Source organism: Anticarsia gemmatalis, chromosome 30 (genome assembly GCF_050436995.1).
Source record: "Anticarsia gemmatalis isolate Benzon Research Colony breed Stoneville strain chromosome 30, ilAntGemm2 primary, whole genome shotgun sequence".
Taxonomy (NCBI): Eukaryota; Metazoa; Arthropoda; class Insecta; order Lepidoptera; family Erebidae; genus Anticarsia; species Anticarsia gemmatalis.
The window spans coordinates 1,773,375-1,790,123 of NC_134774.1; the positions used below are offsets into that span (position 1 = coordinate 1,773,375).

Consider the following 16,749-nt stretch of genomic DNA (forward strand, 5'->3'; position numbering starts at 1 on the left):
ATTCCACAAGCGTAGACAGAGACCACAGAACGTCACTTGATACGACAAATGTAAAATACAATTTTTATATAAGTTCATCTCAAAAGGCTTTTCCGAGCTAGTGGTAGATTCAGTAATTAGATAGTTGACTGGGTTAACGAAAAATTAAGTGGTTTATCCAAAATGCTCACGCTGTGCTATGTGCAATTTTTTTCGTAAATAATGTTGAAATTATTTATTGCAGACTAAAATATTTTATTAGGCACTCGTTTGAAATAAGACACTGTGACGTCACTATGTTGTATTTCTATAGTAAAATGTGTTTTTGACATTTCATAAAGAGTAGCTGATTTGACTGATAGTCAATTACCTATTGTAAATAACTATCATAAGTGCCAACATTTTAATAATAAATGATTTGATTTTGAACTCAAAGCAACACACCAATGACTTTTCCAAGTGATGTGTGTATTATAAATAATGATCACTTGTTATAACGGTGAAGGAAAACATCGTGATGAATGTCTTATGCCCAGTTTCTGAAGCACACTTGGTGGTAGTTTATATACTTATTCGAACTGTCAAGTTTATATGAGTTTAAACGCTATTTAATAGATACAGTACCGCTAATGTACCTCAGAAACCGGGGGTAAGAGTTGGTTAAAACAATTCTTGAAGAAATGCAGACCCACTTGGTCATCGTGGTAGACTAAAAGTTCCTTCTTTATTACGAGAGGAGACCCTTGCCCAGCAGTGGGACGAAAATGGGTAATATTAATTATTAATTACGTATTTGCAAATGCGTTAATTATAAACTGATTGCACCGCACAGGAAAAATGTAAATGCCAAACCTTGAATTATTAAATAGAAATAATTATTATTCAGTTCTGTTAATTTATACGTTTAACGATTATAATCTTTGTTTTATTGATAAACTAACTTTTGCGCGCGATTTCGTTCTCAAGAAAAGATTTCCCGGGGTAAATAGAATACCTATGTGTTAATACAGGTTATAAGCTATATGTGTACTGAATTTCATGAAAATCCGTACAGTAGAATTTATGTGAAAGAGTAACATACATACATACTCATTAACTATCGCATTTATAATATTAGTAAGATAGGATAAATATATTTAAAAAGAGTTTAAATTCTGTCTAATATTTCTTAGCATATAAATAAGTAATAAATAGCTTATCAGAAGCAATTTTGATAGTACTTATAAATTTTCATGTCACTTTATCTAGCAATTAGGATATCTGACACTTATTCGTAACCACTAAAACTAACTCAAGGTTTTTCACAGCTTATGGATAAATATTACTTATTATACAATATAGAGCCACAAAATATGCCAAATAATAATGTCAAAATCCCACCTATATAATCATCAAATATTCATTCGAAAGAGTCATAAATCGAAATAATTATTTATAGATAATAAAATTAACCTAAAAATATTACCGAATTTAATTTAAAAACCTCAATTTAATATCCACTTTTCACAATACACAAAACTAAAGGTCACTGCACTCCACAGAGTCACACGCAATATTTTTTTTTTATAAAAATAGATCGAACACGAAACGCCCACGATTCTAAATTTGAATTTTTAAAAAGTCAACACGACGCATGCGTTTCGTTCGCGCGCGTATTCTTACTGACAGCTCTCGTCAGAAATCCGTACGCAATTGTTTTAGATAAACCGACCGAATTGAATGTGCGATAACCTCTTCCCAAAATATGAGACTAATGTCACATCTTTAATTTGTCAAAGTAACTTTACTTATACATTTTTTTTACTAATATATTTTAGTTTGTTGCGTAAGTGATACGAAACCAAGACTTTTATTTCAAAGTAAGACTTCTGTAAAATTATACATCTATAAATACGAATATTAGTAAGAATAACTACATTTTTCAGTTGGTAAAGTTAACACGGCAATTTAAAGATGTTACAGTTGACTGTATCACACAGGTAACATATTCAAATCATCAGTATTATACTACAAGTATAACCTTACCAATTTGAAAAGTCTTTTTGTTGAAGAATATAGTATGATCTTGAGTGTGTTTTAAATTTATCCGTGTGTTATGGAAAATCTATGCTGTAGTCACGAGTGGATATTAGCTAGTAGGGTTTATTTTTAACTATATTAGACTAGCGAGCCAAGAGAGAAATGTCAACTTCTATGTCGTTATATTGCATTAATGTTTAGTTAAATTGTTTTTGTTTATATCTAATTTTAGTTGAATGAAATGTCGGATGAAATATGCAATTCTGAAATTATGTCACGTGTGTCCGTCGGTCTGTAGTTTTGCTAGTATTAATACAATTTGAAATAATTTTTATTTAATTTGATGAAATAAAAGAGTTCTTAGTTTAGTCTTTTAGATTTCGCTTGCGTCACATAAGGGAGAATGGGTCATAATTTTCCCCGTTTTTGTAACATTTTTAACTGGCACTCTGCTACTGTTGGTCGTAGCGTGATGTTATATAGCCTATAGCTTTCCTCAATAAATAGGCTATTTAACACTAGAACTCATTTTTCAATTCGCACCAGTAGTTTCTGAGATTAGCGCGTTCAACCAAACGAACTCTATAATTTTATAATATTAGTATAGATTAGTTTAAATTGGTTTAAACGGTAACTTAGATTATCATAAGTGTCAATATTTGACCTAAATTAACAATTTGATTCTGAATCTACGAACATACTAAAAACTGAGAAAATTTACAAGAAAAAGTGAAAAAAATGCGCAAATGGCAGTGCTTATACGATAAGCACTAATATTAAAACAAAAATGAAAAGACTATATCCGCTATTTCGTTTCTATGATAAGAAATGTAGATGTTTTTCTTGAATTTTCCTTTAAATTGTACTCATAACTAGTTCGCCGGTTGATACACGATTTGTGGGAGCAATCTTGACGGGGATATTACATAGATAGGTGTTTATTGGCTCTACCTTTCGTTAACAGTCTAGCCTATCTTTCAAACTATGTTGGAGTCGGCTTCCAGTCTCACCGGATGCAGCTGAATACCAGTATTTTACATGGAGCGACTGTCTATCCGACCTCCACAACACAGTTACCTGAGTTATAACACGATGCCCTAGTGGTAGTTTATCTATTCAATAGCGTTTTTTTATATGGGTTTAAACGCTATTGAATAGATAAACTACCGCTAAACGTACCTCAGATACCGGGGGTAAGACTGGTTGTCAGTCCTCCAAGCTTCTGACTACTGTTAACGACTATCAAAGGTCTTTGTACATGACATCGAATATCGGCAATTTAAAGAGCCTTACGAAACACGGAGGAACTTGATATGCATAAGATGGTCACCCACCTCGGCAAGCATAGCTTAACCTCAGAGATGGATCCGCGCGGTTGTTAATTAACCACGAGCTCCTCAATCCATTAGTTACCAAATACACCCAAAAATCGACCCCGTAACACGAAATTTCATTGAAAATATGAAAAATTTCTCTGAAAAATCTATTTCAAAGTATAAAAAATGTCAACTAGTAATAATATAACAATGGTAGTTGTATTTAAGTTAATGATATGATTGGTAAACACAAGGTCGCAGTGAAGGTTGCTTACGTAACGCGTGTGCATAGTGTCTATAGATGTGACTAGTGAGCGTAGTTCGGTGTGAACCGACTTTAAATAGAGCGTAGTTACTATAAACCGACTTTAAATAGAGCGTAGTTACTATAAACCGACTTTAAATAGAGCGTAGTTACTATAAACCGACTTTAAATAGAGCGTAGTTACTATAAACCGACTTCAAAACGAGCGAAGTCGGTGAGAACCGACTTCAAAGTGAGCACAATGGGCTTTAACCGACTTCAAAGTGAGTACAATGGGTTTTAACCGACTCAAAACTAGTATAGTGGGTTTTAACCGACTTTAATCAGTGTAAAGTGGTTTAAACCGACTCTAAAGTGAGCTAAGTTGGTTTAAAATTAGTGCAGTTGTAATGTCAACTGTAGTAATACAACAATGGTAGTTGTATTTAAGTTAATGATATGATTGGTAAACACAAGGTCGCAGTGAAGGCTGTTTACGTAACGTGTGCGCATAGTGTCTATAGATGTGGCTAGAGAGCGTAGTTTGGTGTAACCGACTTTAAAATGACCTCACTAGAACCGACTTTAAAACGAGGGAAGTCGGTTTGAACCGACTTCAATTTGCGCAGAATGGTTAAACCGACTTTAAAACTAGTATAGTTGGTTCTTAACCGACTTTAAAAGGAGCTCACTAGAACCGACTTTAAAACGAGCTAAGTCGGTATGAACCGACTTTAAAAAGTGTTTTTTTACCGACTTCAATTCGTGCGGTGTTGTTTAAACCGACTTTAAAACTAGTATAGTGGGTTTTAACCGACTTCAATCAGTGCACAGTGGTTTAAACCGACTCTAAAGTGAGTTAAGGTGTTTATAATACTAGTGCAGTCGTAATGTCAACCGTAGTAATATAACAATGGTAGTTGTATTTAAGTTAATGATATGATTGGTGAACACAAGGTCGCAGTGAAGGCTGTTTACGTAACGTGTGCGCATAGTGTCTATAGATGTGACTAGAGGGCGTAGTTGGTTGTGAACCGACTTTAAAATGTGTGCGCATAGTGTCTATAGATGTGACTAGAGAAGAGCGAAAGCGTAGTTGAGATTGGAGAGTGAGCGTAGTTGGATTTTATATATATTAACTTAGCTTTTGCATCAAAAAAAATCTTTGAATTGTGTTGTTCGGTAGAAAGCTAGGTTTTTTAATTAATAATTGTATTTGAAACAATTAAGTCTTTACACTATCAATCATGATATGGAAACAAGAAATTGTCATAAATGCACAGCATTGCAGCTAATGTTTTCATTACCATAATAATATACCTTTATTCAAATTCAATTCAAAATATTTCTTATAAACTTCACAAAATATAATATGTAGCTATTTGAAATAATCGTAAACTTATTTCGATTACACAAATATTCGTTTAACATTATAATTTATCGCATCATAAAGGCAAGAATTTGTTCTTATATCAAGAAAAAATCACGACCAGAGACGATTTGCAATACGATACATGCAACCTCTACAATAAAAGGTAAACCCTATAATTATTTATTACAACTAATTAAAACCCCTTACATAAAAGGTGGCAGCCCTACACCCACACAGGAACATTATAAATAATTTCAAAGCGCGCAAAACATCGTTAAACTCCACCGTTACGAGAGTGACAACCCTGATTATTATTTCCTTTAAAAGCAACCGTAATAAACTTTTATTTGAGCACAAATATCATTAAAATGTATTGAATTAGGTTAGGGTTGTGTTATGCTAATCAGAACTTTTATGTGTTATAATATCAGCACGACTTGATACCGTGGGTTATATATTACTAGCATCCGCCCGCAGCTTCGTCTGCGTGAAAAGATTTCGTGGGTTATACAACCTTAGCGGGGACATATCAAAGATGGGTGGCCACCTATCTCTGGTATGTCCGGTTAGCGAGTTGACAACCTCTTGTAAGAACTGCACGCCTGGTAACTGCGCTCACCGGTCGGTAAACGATTTGTGGATTAAGCAAACCTTGACGCGGTCATTCCATAGATGGGTGACCGCATAGTGATATCTGAACTGAGCGTCTCCGTGTTTCGCAAGGCACGTAAAAAGTCGGTCTTGGCTGTTGTCTACTAAGATAACAGTCGTTAAGCCATGTTAAAGGCCTTCGGGCTTGAACAACTTTGACACTAGGTTGACCACTAACCATACGACGTACAAACGAAGTACATACAAAAAAACAGACGAATTGCGAACCTACTCCTTTTTTAAAGTCGGTTAAAACGGCCATAGATATTAAAAACAAGCCTTTTCTAGTAGCTCTATAACAACGATCCACTTTGCATCACCGCCGCTGTACGATCAACAAAAAAATCTATGTCAATACTACTTACCTTCATTTTATATCAAAACAATTCTAATAAGATCATTTATTAAACAATAAATATAACACTTTACAAAAATATAATAATAATAATATCTACACTAGCGGACCCGACAGACGTTGTCCTGTCTACACGTCAAAAAAACATTGTCCAGCGGACAAAATTGTGAATCTAAACCATTCTCAGATCCCCTTGAACACACACAAAAAATTTCATCAAATTCGGTCCGGTCCAGTCGTTTAAGAGAAGTTCAGTGACATACACACTTACAGGAGAAAATATACAGGGTGTGGCGTAAATAATGGATAATCCTTTACCAGCGGATGGGCGACAACCCAACTGATCTAAATATCAAAATTTACCTCTGGCACAAGTATCATAGTTTTTGAGATTTTGGCCATTTTGTGTGTTTTTTAAGAAAGCGATTAAAGCTCGTTCTTTTTAATGCTGTGATCACAATTTGAGGCTTTTTTTAAATCGGTTTTTTGCAAATAAATCCTGAATAGATGTGCTATTGAATCTACAATCTTGTTTTGTTATTACTACTTGTTTTTTATTTAAATTATGCATTCAAAGTTGAATTTTATAATCTTTCACAACATTTGTGCAACTTTGAGCACTTGTGGTGAAAAAAAAATGTATGGTGGCTTTACTGCCCACGCCATAAATAATTTCTAAATTTTATTAGAATTCTAAATTGGTATAACATGCAGCATTAATACCGATTATTGTCAAAATATTACAAAGAACTTAAATTATTAACACTTTTGCCGGTCGACTAATTTTATTTTTTCACTCTAAGCGCGTTCTAGATTCAATAGCACATCTATTCAGGATTTAATTGCAAAACACGGATTTAAAAAAAGTCTTAATTTGTGATCACAGCACCAAAAAGTACGAGCGTAAATCGCTTTCTTAAACACACATAATGGCTAAAATTTTTTGGAAATAAATCCTAAATTGATGTGCTATAATTGAACCTAATATCTTTTTTTGTTATTACTACTTGTCTTTTATTTAAACTATGTATTCAAAGTTAAATTTTATACTTTTTCAACACTTTTGTGCAACTTTGAACACTTGTGTGCAGTGTTGAAAAAAAAAAGAAATACAAAACACAAATACTATTCAAATAATAAAGATAATTAGAAATCTAAAGAAAACTACTCTGTTGACAAAAAAATCATTTTTCATCAAATTGTTATACATTATTTTGAAATAGACTTGGTCGAAGCAGCACAGTTCCAAGCTTTTTTATCATCTAAATAATCTTTAATAGTGTAATAACCCTATAAACATGAATATTTGAAAGCAAACTTAGCTTAAACGCGCTGATAAAATAAAATTAGTCGACCGGCAAAAGTGTTAATAATTTAAGTTCGTTGTAATATTTTGACAATAATCGGTATTAATGCTGCATGTTATACCAATTTAGAATTCTAATAAAATTTAGAAATTATTTATGGCGTGGGCAGTAAAGCCACCATACATTTTTTTTTCACCACAAGTGCTCAAAGTTGCACAAATGTTGTGAAAGATTATAAAATTCAACTTTGAATGCATAATTTAAATAAAAAACAAGTAGTAATAACAAAACAAGATTGTAGATTCAATAGCGCATCTATTCAGGATTTATTTGCAAAAAACGGATTTAAAAAAAGCCTCAAATTGTGATCACAGCATTAAAAAGAACGAGTTTAAATCGCTTTCTTAAAAAACACACAAAATGGCCAAAATCTCAAAAACTATGATACTTGTGCCAGAGGTAAATTTTGATATTTAGATCAGTTGGGTGGTCGCCCATCCGCTGGTAAAGGATTATCCATTATTTACGCCACACCCTGTATATAAAGATGAGTATTAGTATAAGTTCTCTCACTTGGCCAGCGTGGTGGACTCAAGGCCTAACAGCTCCCTCATTACGGGAGGGGACCCTTGCCCAGCAGTGGGACGGTTGTTAGTATAATATTTATATTTCTGTTGACGCTACACTGTTAAAAAGGAAGTCACGTAGAATTAGCTGTTAGTGTGTGGGGCTACTAAAAACGCGAGATTTGTTTTAACTTTATAATGCCGCTTTGCTTAAAAATAAACCATTAATGTCCCACTGGGCAAGGGTCTCCTCCCGTAATGAGGAAGGGGTTAGGCCTTGAGTCCACCACGCTGGCCAATTGCGGGTAGGAGACTTTGCATGCCTTCAAGAACTGTTCTAAAGAACTCTCAGGCATGCAAGGTTGCATCACGATGTTTTCCTTCACCGTTATAACAAGTGATCATTATTTCTAATACACACATCACATGGAAAAGTCATTGTTATGTTGTCTCGGGTTCGCACCCTCGACTACTTGCGTGATAAGCGCAACTCAAACCTTTCGGCTACCACTGCTATAGTAAAACGATTAAATGGTGTTTATAAATTGAACTTTAACTAACAACGTTTGCATCTACACTACTTAGCGACAATAAATCGCTAGAGGTGCTTTAATATATATCAGCTTAGCCTTTCTTCCAAGCTATGTTGGAGGCGGCTTCCAGTCTCACCGGATGCAGCTGAATACCAGTGTTTTACATGGAGCGACTGCCTATCTGACCTCCGCAACCCAGTTACCTGGGATAACACGATACCCTTCGGTAAGACTGGTTTGTCAGAATTTCAAGCTTCTGACTACTGTTAACGACTGTCAAAGATCTTCGAAAATGACAGCCGGGACCCACAATTTAACGTGCCTTCCGAAACACGGGCACGCTAGAAGCGTTTTAATATGTTTATAAAATCGCTGTCTTTATAGCCTTATTACTACATCTGTTCTGTTGAAAGTACACATCCATAACTGTTGTATGTATGTATGTATGTATGTATGTATGACAACACCTGAGACCTTCGAAAAATATTAGAACATTACTCTTTTGTACACTCATAGACTGTACAGTTCAACTTATGCCCGGTTTCTGAGGTACATTTAGCGGTAGTTTATCTATTCAATAGGGTTTTTTATAAATCAAAAAAATTAAATCATTTAGGTCAAATGCTGACACTTATGATAGTCAATGATACAGAGAGTGAATCTACCGCCAGTTCGGAAAGTAGGGCCAATGAGAAGAGCGGGCAAGAAACTCCTAGCCACTCTTTATATGAGTTTAAACGCTATTGAATAGATAAACTACTGTTAAATGTACCTCAGAAACCGGGGCTATACACTCATATACCGTACTATAGTCTAACTTAGTAGAGAGTCTTGTATACAAGGTTCGCGGCTGGAGGTATACAACATACAGAATGTATAACATCAGTGACACGTCTTATACAGCTGACTGTGACCTGTTTGATACAGATACTTTATTTTGTAAATACACAGAGTTTCTACTCGGGTTTATCGAAGATTAAGATACAAAGTACAACCCCTTTTATAAGACGCTTACGGGTAGTTTTTTCAAACAGTAGCCTTTATTGACCTCAAGAATACAATTGTCAAAATGTTAGATATCCGGTGGCTTTCTTTTTGGTTCTAACTAAATAGTTTTACGAAATCGTATCAGTAGTTTCAGAGATTAACGCGTTCAACGAAATATAAATCTTTTCGAGCTTATTTATGCGTATATTAGTCGCCTATGTTTGTATCTAACTGTAGAAAAATCTTATTTCTTATCTTTTGAAGTAGTTTTCAGCATTTCTATTTGAAAATTTCATCATTTAAGACACATTACCGAATTTATACCTGCATTTTTTAAACCTAGAAATAGAACTATCATAAAACAGTTCTACAGTACATATCTTTGCTCTATATTCCCAAATAAACGTACAATCCTTCAAAAAACGCTAAATTACAACGTTTTACATTGAACAACTACTAAACACGGGCTATAATTTGCATATTAGCCAATCTGTGTCAAATTTCATAACCCTTGCACATCCTTTCTGCGTACAGCGCCATCTGTTATTTCCGATACGCAACTGCAGTTCGAGATATTATAAACAGATGGCGTTAGTTATTCGTAAGTATTGTTTCAGCCGTTTAACTTTGCTGGTGATAAAAGGATTCAGCTTAAATTAGGACTGACCTTTTCAAAGATACGTTAAGATGAATTCTTATTAACTGATTCAATTTGGGAGTCGAAGTAGCCGATATCAGTCTGATAAACAGAGAGAGAGAGAAAGAGGAATATTTTTTTTAAATTAAGCTGTTTTGTAGTAGACCAGGCGGACTAAAGTAGTGTATACCCGATATTTTTCTAGTTTTTCTTGTAGAACATAATATGCCACATCTTTTAAAAGTTTAGTCATCATAAGTAGCTCATTATCTATTAGTAGTTACCTACTAAGAAATACTATCCTGTAAGTAATACTAGTCTTTCAAATATTTCTTTATATCATCATAAATACTATTTACTTTCTTGATTTTATTTAATACCGCGCATTTTCAAATTTATTCACCTTTTAAACCTTCTCTGGACTTCCACAAATAATTCAAGACCAAAATTAGCCAAATCCAGCCGTCCTCGAGTTTTAGCGAGACTAACGAACAGCAATTCATTTTTATAGATTTATAGTAAGTAAATAATAATTTAAATGCTAGTTTACCTTTCATGTGGTCTGAAGTGTCTGCCCTCATAATGTCGGTTAAATAATGTTCTAGTGATCGCATATTGTCCAAACCACCTCTGTCCTGAAAAGAAATAAAATATACATTAATATAAATATATAAATTTAACCCATTAATGTCTCACTGCTGGGCAAGGGTCTCCTCCCATAATGAGAGAGAGGGTTAGGCCTTGAGTCCACCACGCTAGCCAAGTGCGGGTTGGGGACTTTGTATACCTTCAATTACCCTCATACCGTTGAAATCAAAAAGGTGATAATTATTTCTATCACAAACAAATAAATATTATTGGATAACTCACACACGATCATCTGATTCCAAACCAAGCAGAGCTTGTACTGTAACCAGATAACTGATAAACATACTTATATACTTGTAAATACATACTTATATAGATACATTAACAACAGATACCCGTGCTCATCACACAAATATGTGTCCCGGGTGGGATTCGAACACACCACACGCTCTGTGGACTCAAAGCCTGACCCCTCCCTCATTAAGAAGGAGACCCAGCAGTGGGACTGGTTATAAAAAAAGTCTTTAAAATGTGTAATACATTTCCCGAAATAATGAAAAACCTATCGTTGATGTTACAATATCATACTCTTTCGCTTACTTCAATAAAAAAAACATGTGAAGGAATTTGCGCGCGAATTTTTTCAACATGGCGGTCACAGAACAGCTGATCAAATATCTGTTTTTATTAACATTGTAATTGAGTATTTTTATTGTTTTCTAGATAAGTAGAGTTACTTAAATACTAGCTTATTCACGCAGTTTCGCTCGCGTGGCGTTTTATCCTCTTATTTCACTTACTTAGGGTTGATTTTTCAATAGAACAAACAGCGAGATATTCTTATATATTTTATTATCTTTAAGGAAAAAAATAAAACCTTTCACCTGACTTCTAAATAAATAATAATAAATTTAACTCATGAATGTCCCACTGCTGGGCAAGGGTCTCCTCCCGTAATGAGGAAGGGGTTAGGCCTTGAGTCCACCACGCTGGCCAAGTGCGGGTTGGGGACTTCTTTAGAACAACTTAATTACATTAAATCAATTTACTTAGAGTTGCTGAATCTTCTCATACTGTTAGTTATCTATCCCAGTTAAGCCATTCAACCAGAGTTTGACGCGGGGATAACCGCGGTCGTAAGCTAGTCGAATACGAGATTAACTAATCACTATTCTCAATTAATTAACACTACTAATCTATAACTGTCATTCTATAATTTGTCAACTTAGTAGAGGAGGTGCCCATAGCCGGTTGCGCTCACCGGTCGGCAAACGGCCACTACGCGGTCATACAAAAGATGGGTAACCGCATAATGGTGTTTGAACTGGGCGTCTCCGTGCTTCGGAGAGCACGTAAAAAGTCGGTCCCGGTTGTTGTCAATTAAGATAACAGTCGTTAAGCCACGTCACAGACCTATTTGGCGCCCGGCGGCGGCGGCTTGAACAACTTTGACACTAGGTTGACCACTAACCATACGATAAGAAGAAGAAGAAGACTTATTAGTAGGGAGCCTTGAGACGCATGATTAATACTTTTCCTTCTTTCTTTGTTTAAAAGACAACTCCCGCACTAAGAATTGCTCTTGTGTCGCGGGGACTTTTACAAACATACAAACAACGGACACAACCAGACACGTAACAACTACTTATTCGTGGATTGCACAAATAATTGTTCCGTGTGGGAATTGAACCCCCCGACTAGGTAGCAGCATGGCGTCCTAAACCACTGCGCCACGGCAGACGGACTGACCCCCTGAAAAAACGCTATAGAATAGATAAACTACCGCTAAATGTACTCAGAAACCGAGCGTAAGACGGGCTATCTTTTCATTTGATTGGAAATGCTGGTTAAATTATAAATGTTGTTATTCTGCGCAGTAGATATCAGCTGAGCGGTCTTATTGATTATATAAGGGATGGGCTTAGCCACCCCCCGGCTTATGACGTGGTTCACGTGGACAAACGTAATCTTCCAATCGATAACCTGTATTTGTATTCAAAGTTATAATAGACTCTATTTATATGACCTTAGAATTGATATTTCAATGAAAAGTGTGTTTAATTTGAATAATAACTTACTTCTATTACTGATAGTCAATTAGTAACGGAAGAGTTTTAAATACATTATATTAGGTCGGGGAAAAAGTCTTTTCGCATTATAGTATGTGTGAACTTGTAATAAAACCTTTTCTCTACACAAAAAAGCTCGATATTTGGGTACCTCACGAGCTCACTGAAAGAAACCTTATGAACCGTGTACTCATCTGTGATTCTTGAAGCCAAAGAGAATTTATTACAAGTTCATACATACTATAATGCGAAAAGACTTTTCCCCGACCTAATATTATATTGATTATTCCTCAAAAGTAGTTTGGTAACGTGCTCGGTATATGGCAATAGACTCGCCCCCTATTACATGAGACTAACATTGATAATAACGAAACGTGGGTGTATTAAACACCTCTGCACACATCTTTGGGTATAACAGTCGTGATAATTTGAATCCATATCAAAGTTACGGAGTCACGTTTCAAAATGGTTTAAAAAAAGTCCGTTCTCTATTTCAACAAATCGATAAAAAAGCAGCCAATAGCGTGCCGATGCAGCACCACTCAACGAATTACCATTGGTCGGTAATCTTAGAGAAAAAAATCAATTCGCAAACGGCGAGCTGTGATTGGTCGAAACGTTCTCGCCCTGCGTGACCCAATTTCGAAATTCGGAATCGCATTCCGTTGACCCTTTGACCTGTGCAGTTTTAAAAAGAATTTAAAAACTAACTTCAAATGGAATTAAACTTTAAAATTGTTGGCCGAGGGTCGATTTTCCAACCCCATTAAGTTGTTTCAACATTTTCTATGTGTAAAGGAATATGTGCTTTATTGTGTGGGAGTTAAGATTGAAATTTGCTTGTGTTTTCTTCCCCGTTATGGCGCATTGCTGCAATGACGTCACACTGCGTAGAGAAAATAGGTCAGTAGGTTTACAGTGCTCGGTCCACCAGTTTAGTTAGAGCTCTGGTGCAACAAACATTTTGATTGTAATGTTTAAGACATAGAGGTCTACTTAAATTGGTTGTTTCAAAGGTTTTTTTGCGATGATTGATACTTAAATCGATTTGAGGAGCTTGTGGTAAAGTAACAATAGCCGGATCGATCTTTGAAGTTAAGCTACGCTTGCCGAGGTTGTTCCGTGATACGGAACGTAAAAAGTCGGTCCCGGTTGTTGTCGATTAAGATAACAGTCATTAAGCCACGTAAAAGGCCTTATAGGTAGCTTGAACAACTTTGACACTAGGTTGACCACTAACCATACGATAGATAGATAGCCGGTTGTTCTGTGTATAGGTGACCATATTATACATATCGAGTTCCTCCGTGTTTCGGAAGGCACGTTAAATTGTCCCGGCTGTCATTTTCAAAGATCTATGACAGTCGTTAAAAGTAGTCAGTAGCTTGAAAGTCTGACAACAAGTCTTACCAAGTATCGTGTTATAATAGGCTAGACTGATGATGGTTTAAAGAGTGACATACAGACAGACTTTCGTACTTATAATATTGGTTCTGTTCTAAAGAAGACTATTATCACTCCATACTTCTTCCGTTTTCAAAAGTTTTTGATGTTATTTTAAGAAATCCATTTGGTTTCGTTTCTGTCAACAGCTTTTTTTATTAATAGACTAACTTCTTCCCGCGACTTCGATCGTGTAGAAAGATTTAATGGAGTAACTATCCTTTGCGTCAGTACAGGTAATTTTTTTTTCATATATTTTTGGACTACCCACGCACAGTCACGGTACTAATGGCCGTAGCGTGATGTTATATAGCCTTTCTCGATAAATGGACTATCGAACACTGAAATAATTTTTCAAATCGGACCAGTAGTTCCTGAGATTAGAGCGTTCAAACAAACAAACTCTACAGCTTTATAATATTAGTATAGATTAAAGTAAAAGTTTATTTAATTTTCGTAGCATTCTTGTTACAACACACGGGTACTATTAAATAACAAAATGAATGGGTTCCGTCTACATTAGGGACCAGTAATTGTGGCCCGGACCCGGCCCCTACGGAACGACACTTCCGCATCCGGCTACTGCAGTAGAATCAATGCTACCAACAAACGAAAATAACAATCTATACTAATATTATAAAGCTAAAGAGTTTGTTTGTTTGAACTTTGCATAGGTACCTGAAATATTTAATTTTTCAGGTACCTATGCAAAGTTTCTTTACGATGTTTCCTGAAGCAAAACCTATATGTTTATATTTGTCTATGTGATGATATATTTGTCTATACTGTACCAAATCCATAGACAAGGCATTGATAAACAAGATACCGGAACTTATATTGTTATCTTAGATTACATAATTTAGTTATCAATTAACCACACGCAACGCAATTCAAAGAACTTTAGAAAACATGTCGATACAATTCATAGACTTAAATCAATAAAAGTATGAATTACTAGCTGACCCGCGCAACTTCGCTTGCGTCACGTAAGAGAGAATGGGTCAAAATTTTCCCTGTTTTTGTAACATTTTTTACTGGTACTCTGCTCCTTTTGGTCGTAGCGTGATGATATATAGCCTATAAACTTCCTCGATAAATGGGCTATCTAACACTGAAAGAATTTTTCAAATCGGATCAGTAGTTCCTGAGATTAGCGCGTTCAAACAAACAAACAAACAATCAAACAAACAAACTCTTCAGCTTTATTATATTACTAGCTGACCCGCGCAACTTCGCTTGCGTCACTGAAGAGAATGGGTCAAAATTTTCCCCGTTTTCGTAACATATTTCGTTGCTACTCCGCTCCTAATGACGGTAGCGTGATGTTATATAGCCTATAGCCTTCCTCGATAAATAGGCTATCTAACACTGAAAGAATTTTTCAAATCGGACCCGTAGTTCCTGAGATTAGCGCGTTCAAACAAACAAACAAACAAACAAACAAACAAACAAACTCTTCAGCTTTATTATATTAGTATAGATTATCGCAAAATACAACCGTTTTTATAGACCTCTATCCCCCGGTTTCTGAGTAAATTTAACGCTAGTTTATCTATTCCATAGCGTTTTCTTTGTATGAGTTTTGACACTATTGAATAGATAAACTACCGCTTAATGTTCTTCAGAAACCGGGGGTATGTCTTATACAATCAATCAGTGTAGCCTTTCTGCAAACTATGTTGCAGTACTTGCAGTCGGCTTCCAGTCTCAACGGATGCAGCTGAATACCAGTGTTTTACATGGAGCGACTGTCTATCTGACCTCCACAACACAGTTACCTGGGTTATAACATGATACTTTTCGGTAAGACTGGTTGTCAGACTTTCAAGCTTCTGACTACGATTCGGCTATAATTATCGAACAACAAAACCGACTCGACTCATTTGTTCGGCTTGTGGCGATCGGGTTCATCTACTCATATTCGATTTTGCCGCCCGATTACTGTTGAACCGAAAATGTCTGTAGCAAGTCTGACAAACGTATCTTTTGAAAAATCAATACCAATTATAACCCGTTTCTTAAAGAACCTTCGTGATAAATGTTATCAAAATCGTTCCAACTATTTCACCCTGAACATACAAATTGACGAAATTGAAATGGTATTTTCTAATTAACTTTAAAATATTTCTCTAAAACAGGCTGGAGTTTGGTAACGTGCCCGGTATATAGCAAAACGTGGATATATTTCAAACACCTCTACACCTTCGGGTTATAACAGGGGTGATCCTAAAAAGACATACGCAGATCATATCGGTGATGTGTTGTAAAAGGTCAGGTGCTACTCGTAACCAACGGTCCTGTATAACAACATGTATGTATGTGAATGAAGCAAGGGAAGTTTGTAAGGATCGTACCAAGTGACGTTCTTTGCTCTCTGCCTACCTTATGGGAGAAAGGGTTGATATTATGTATGTATGTATGTATGCTTATAAATTAGCGTGACGATAATTAAACCATTTATAATGTATAGCTCATTTAAGTTAGGTTAAAGTTCATTTATTATGTATCAACATCACGCCTGTAATTTCCCGAAGGGGAAGGCAGTAATGTATATGTTAATATACATAGTTAATGTTTGATAATAATAATGTAGTTGTAGAGATGTGAAACGAACGAAAAATTATTATACTTGTACTTGTAAAATTTTAATCCAATATGCTCTTACGATGGCATTTTTTTCAGG

The 16,749-nt window shown here is 35.4% G+C and overlaps 1 protein-coding gene across 1 annotated transcript in view; it reads right to left on the reverse strand.

Annotated features, from left to right (window-relative positions):
- Positions 1–16,749, reverse strand: part of orb2 (cytoplasmic polyadenylation element-binding protein orb2) — a 70,588-nt gene that overhangs the window by 38,236 nt on the left and 15,603 nt on the right. The window contains exon 2 of the mRNA XM_076133723.1: positions 10,517–10,601. Within this exon, the coding sequence (XP_075989838.1) occupies positions 10,517–10,601 (85 nt within the window). The remainder of the gene's footprint in view (positions 1–10,516; positions 10,602–16,749) is intronic.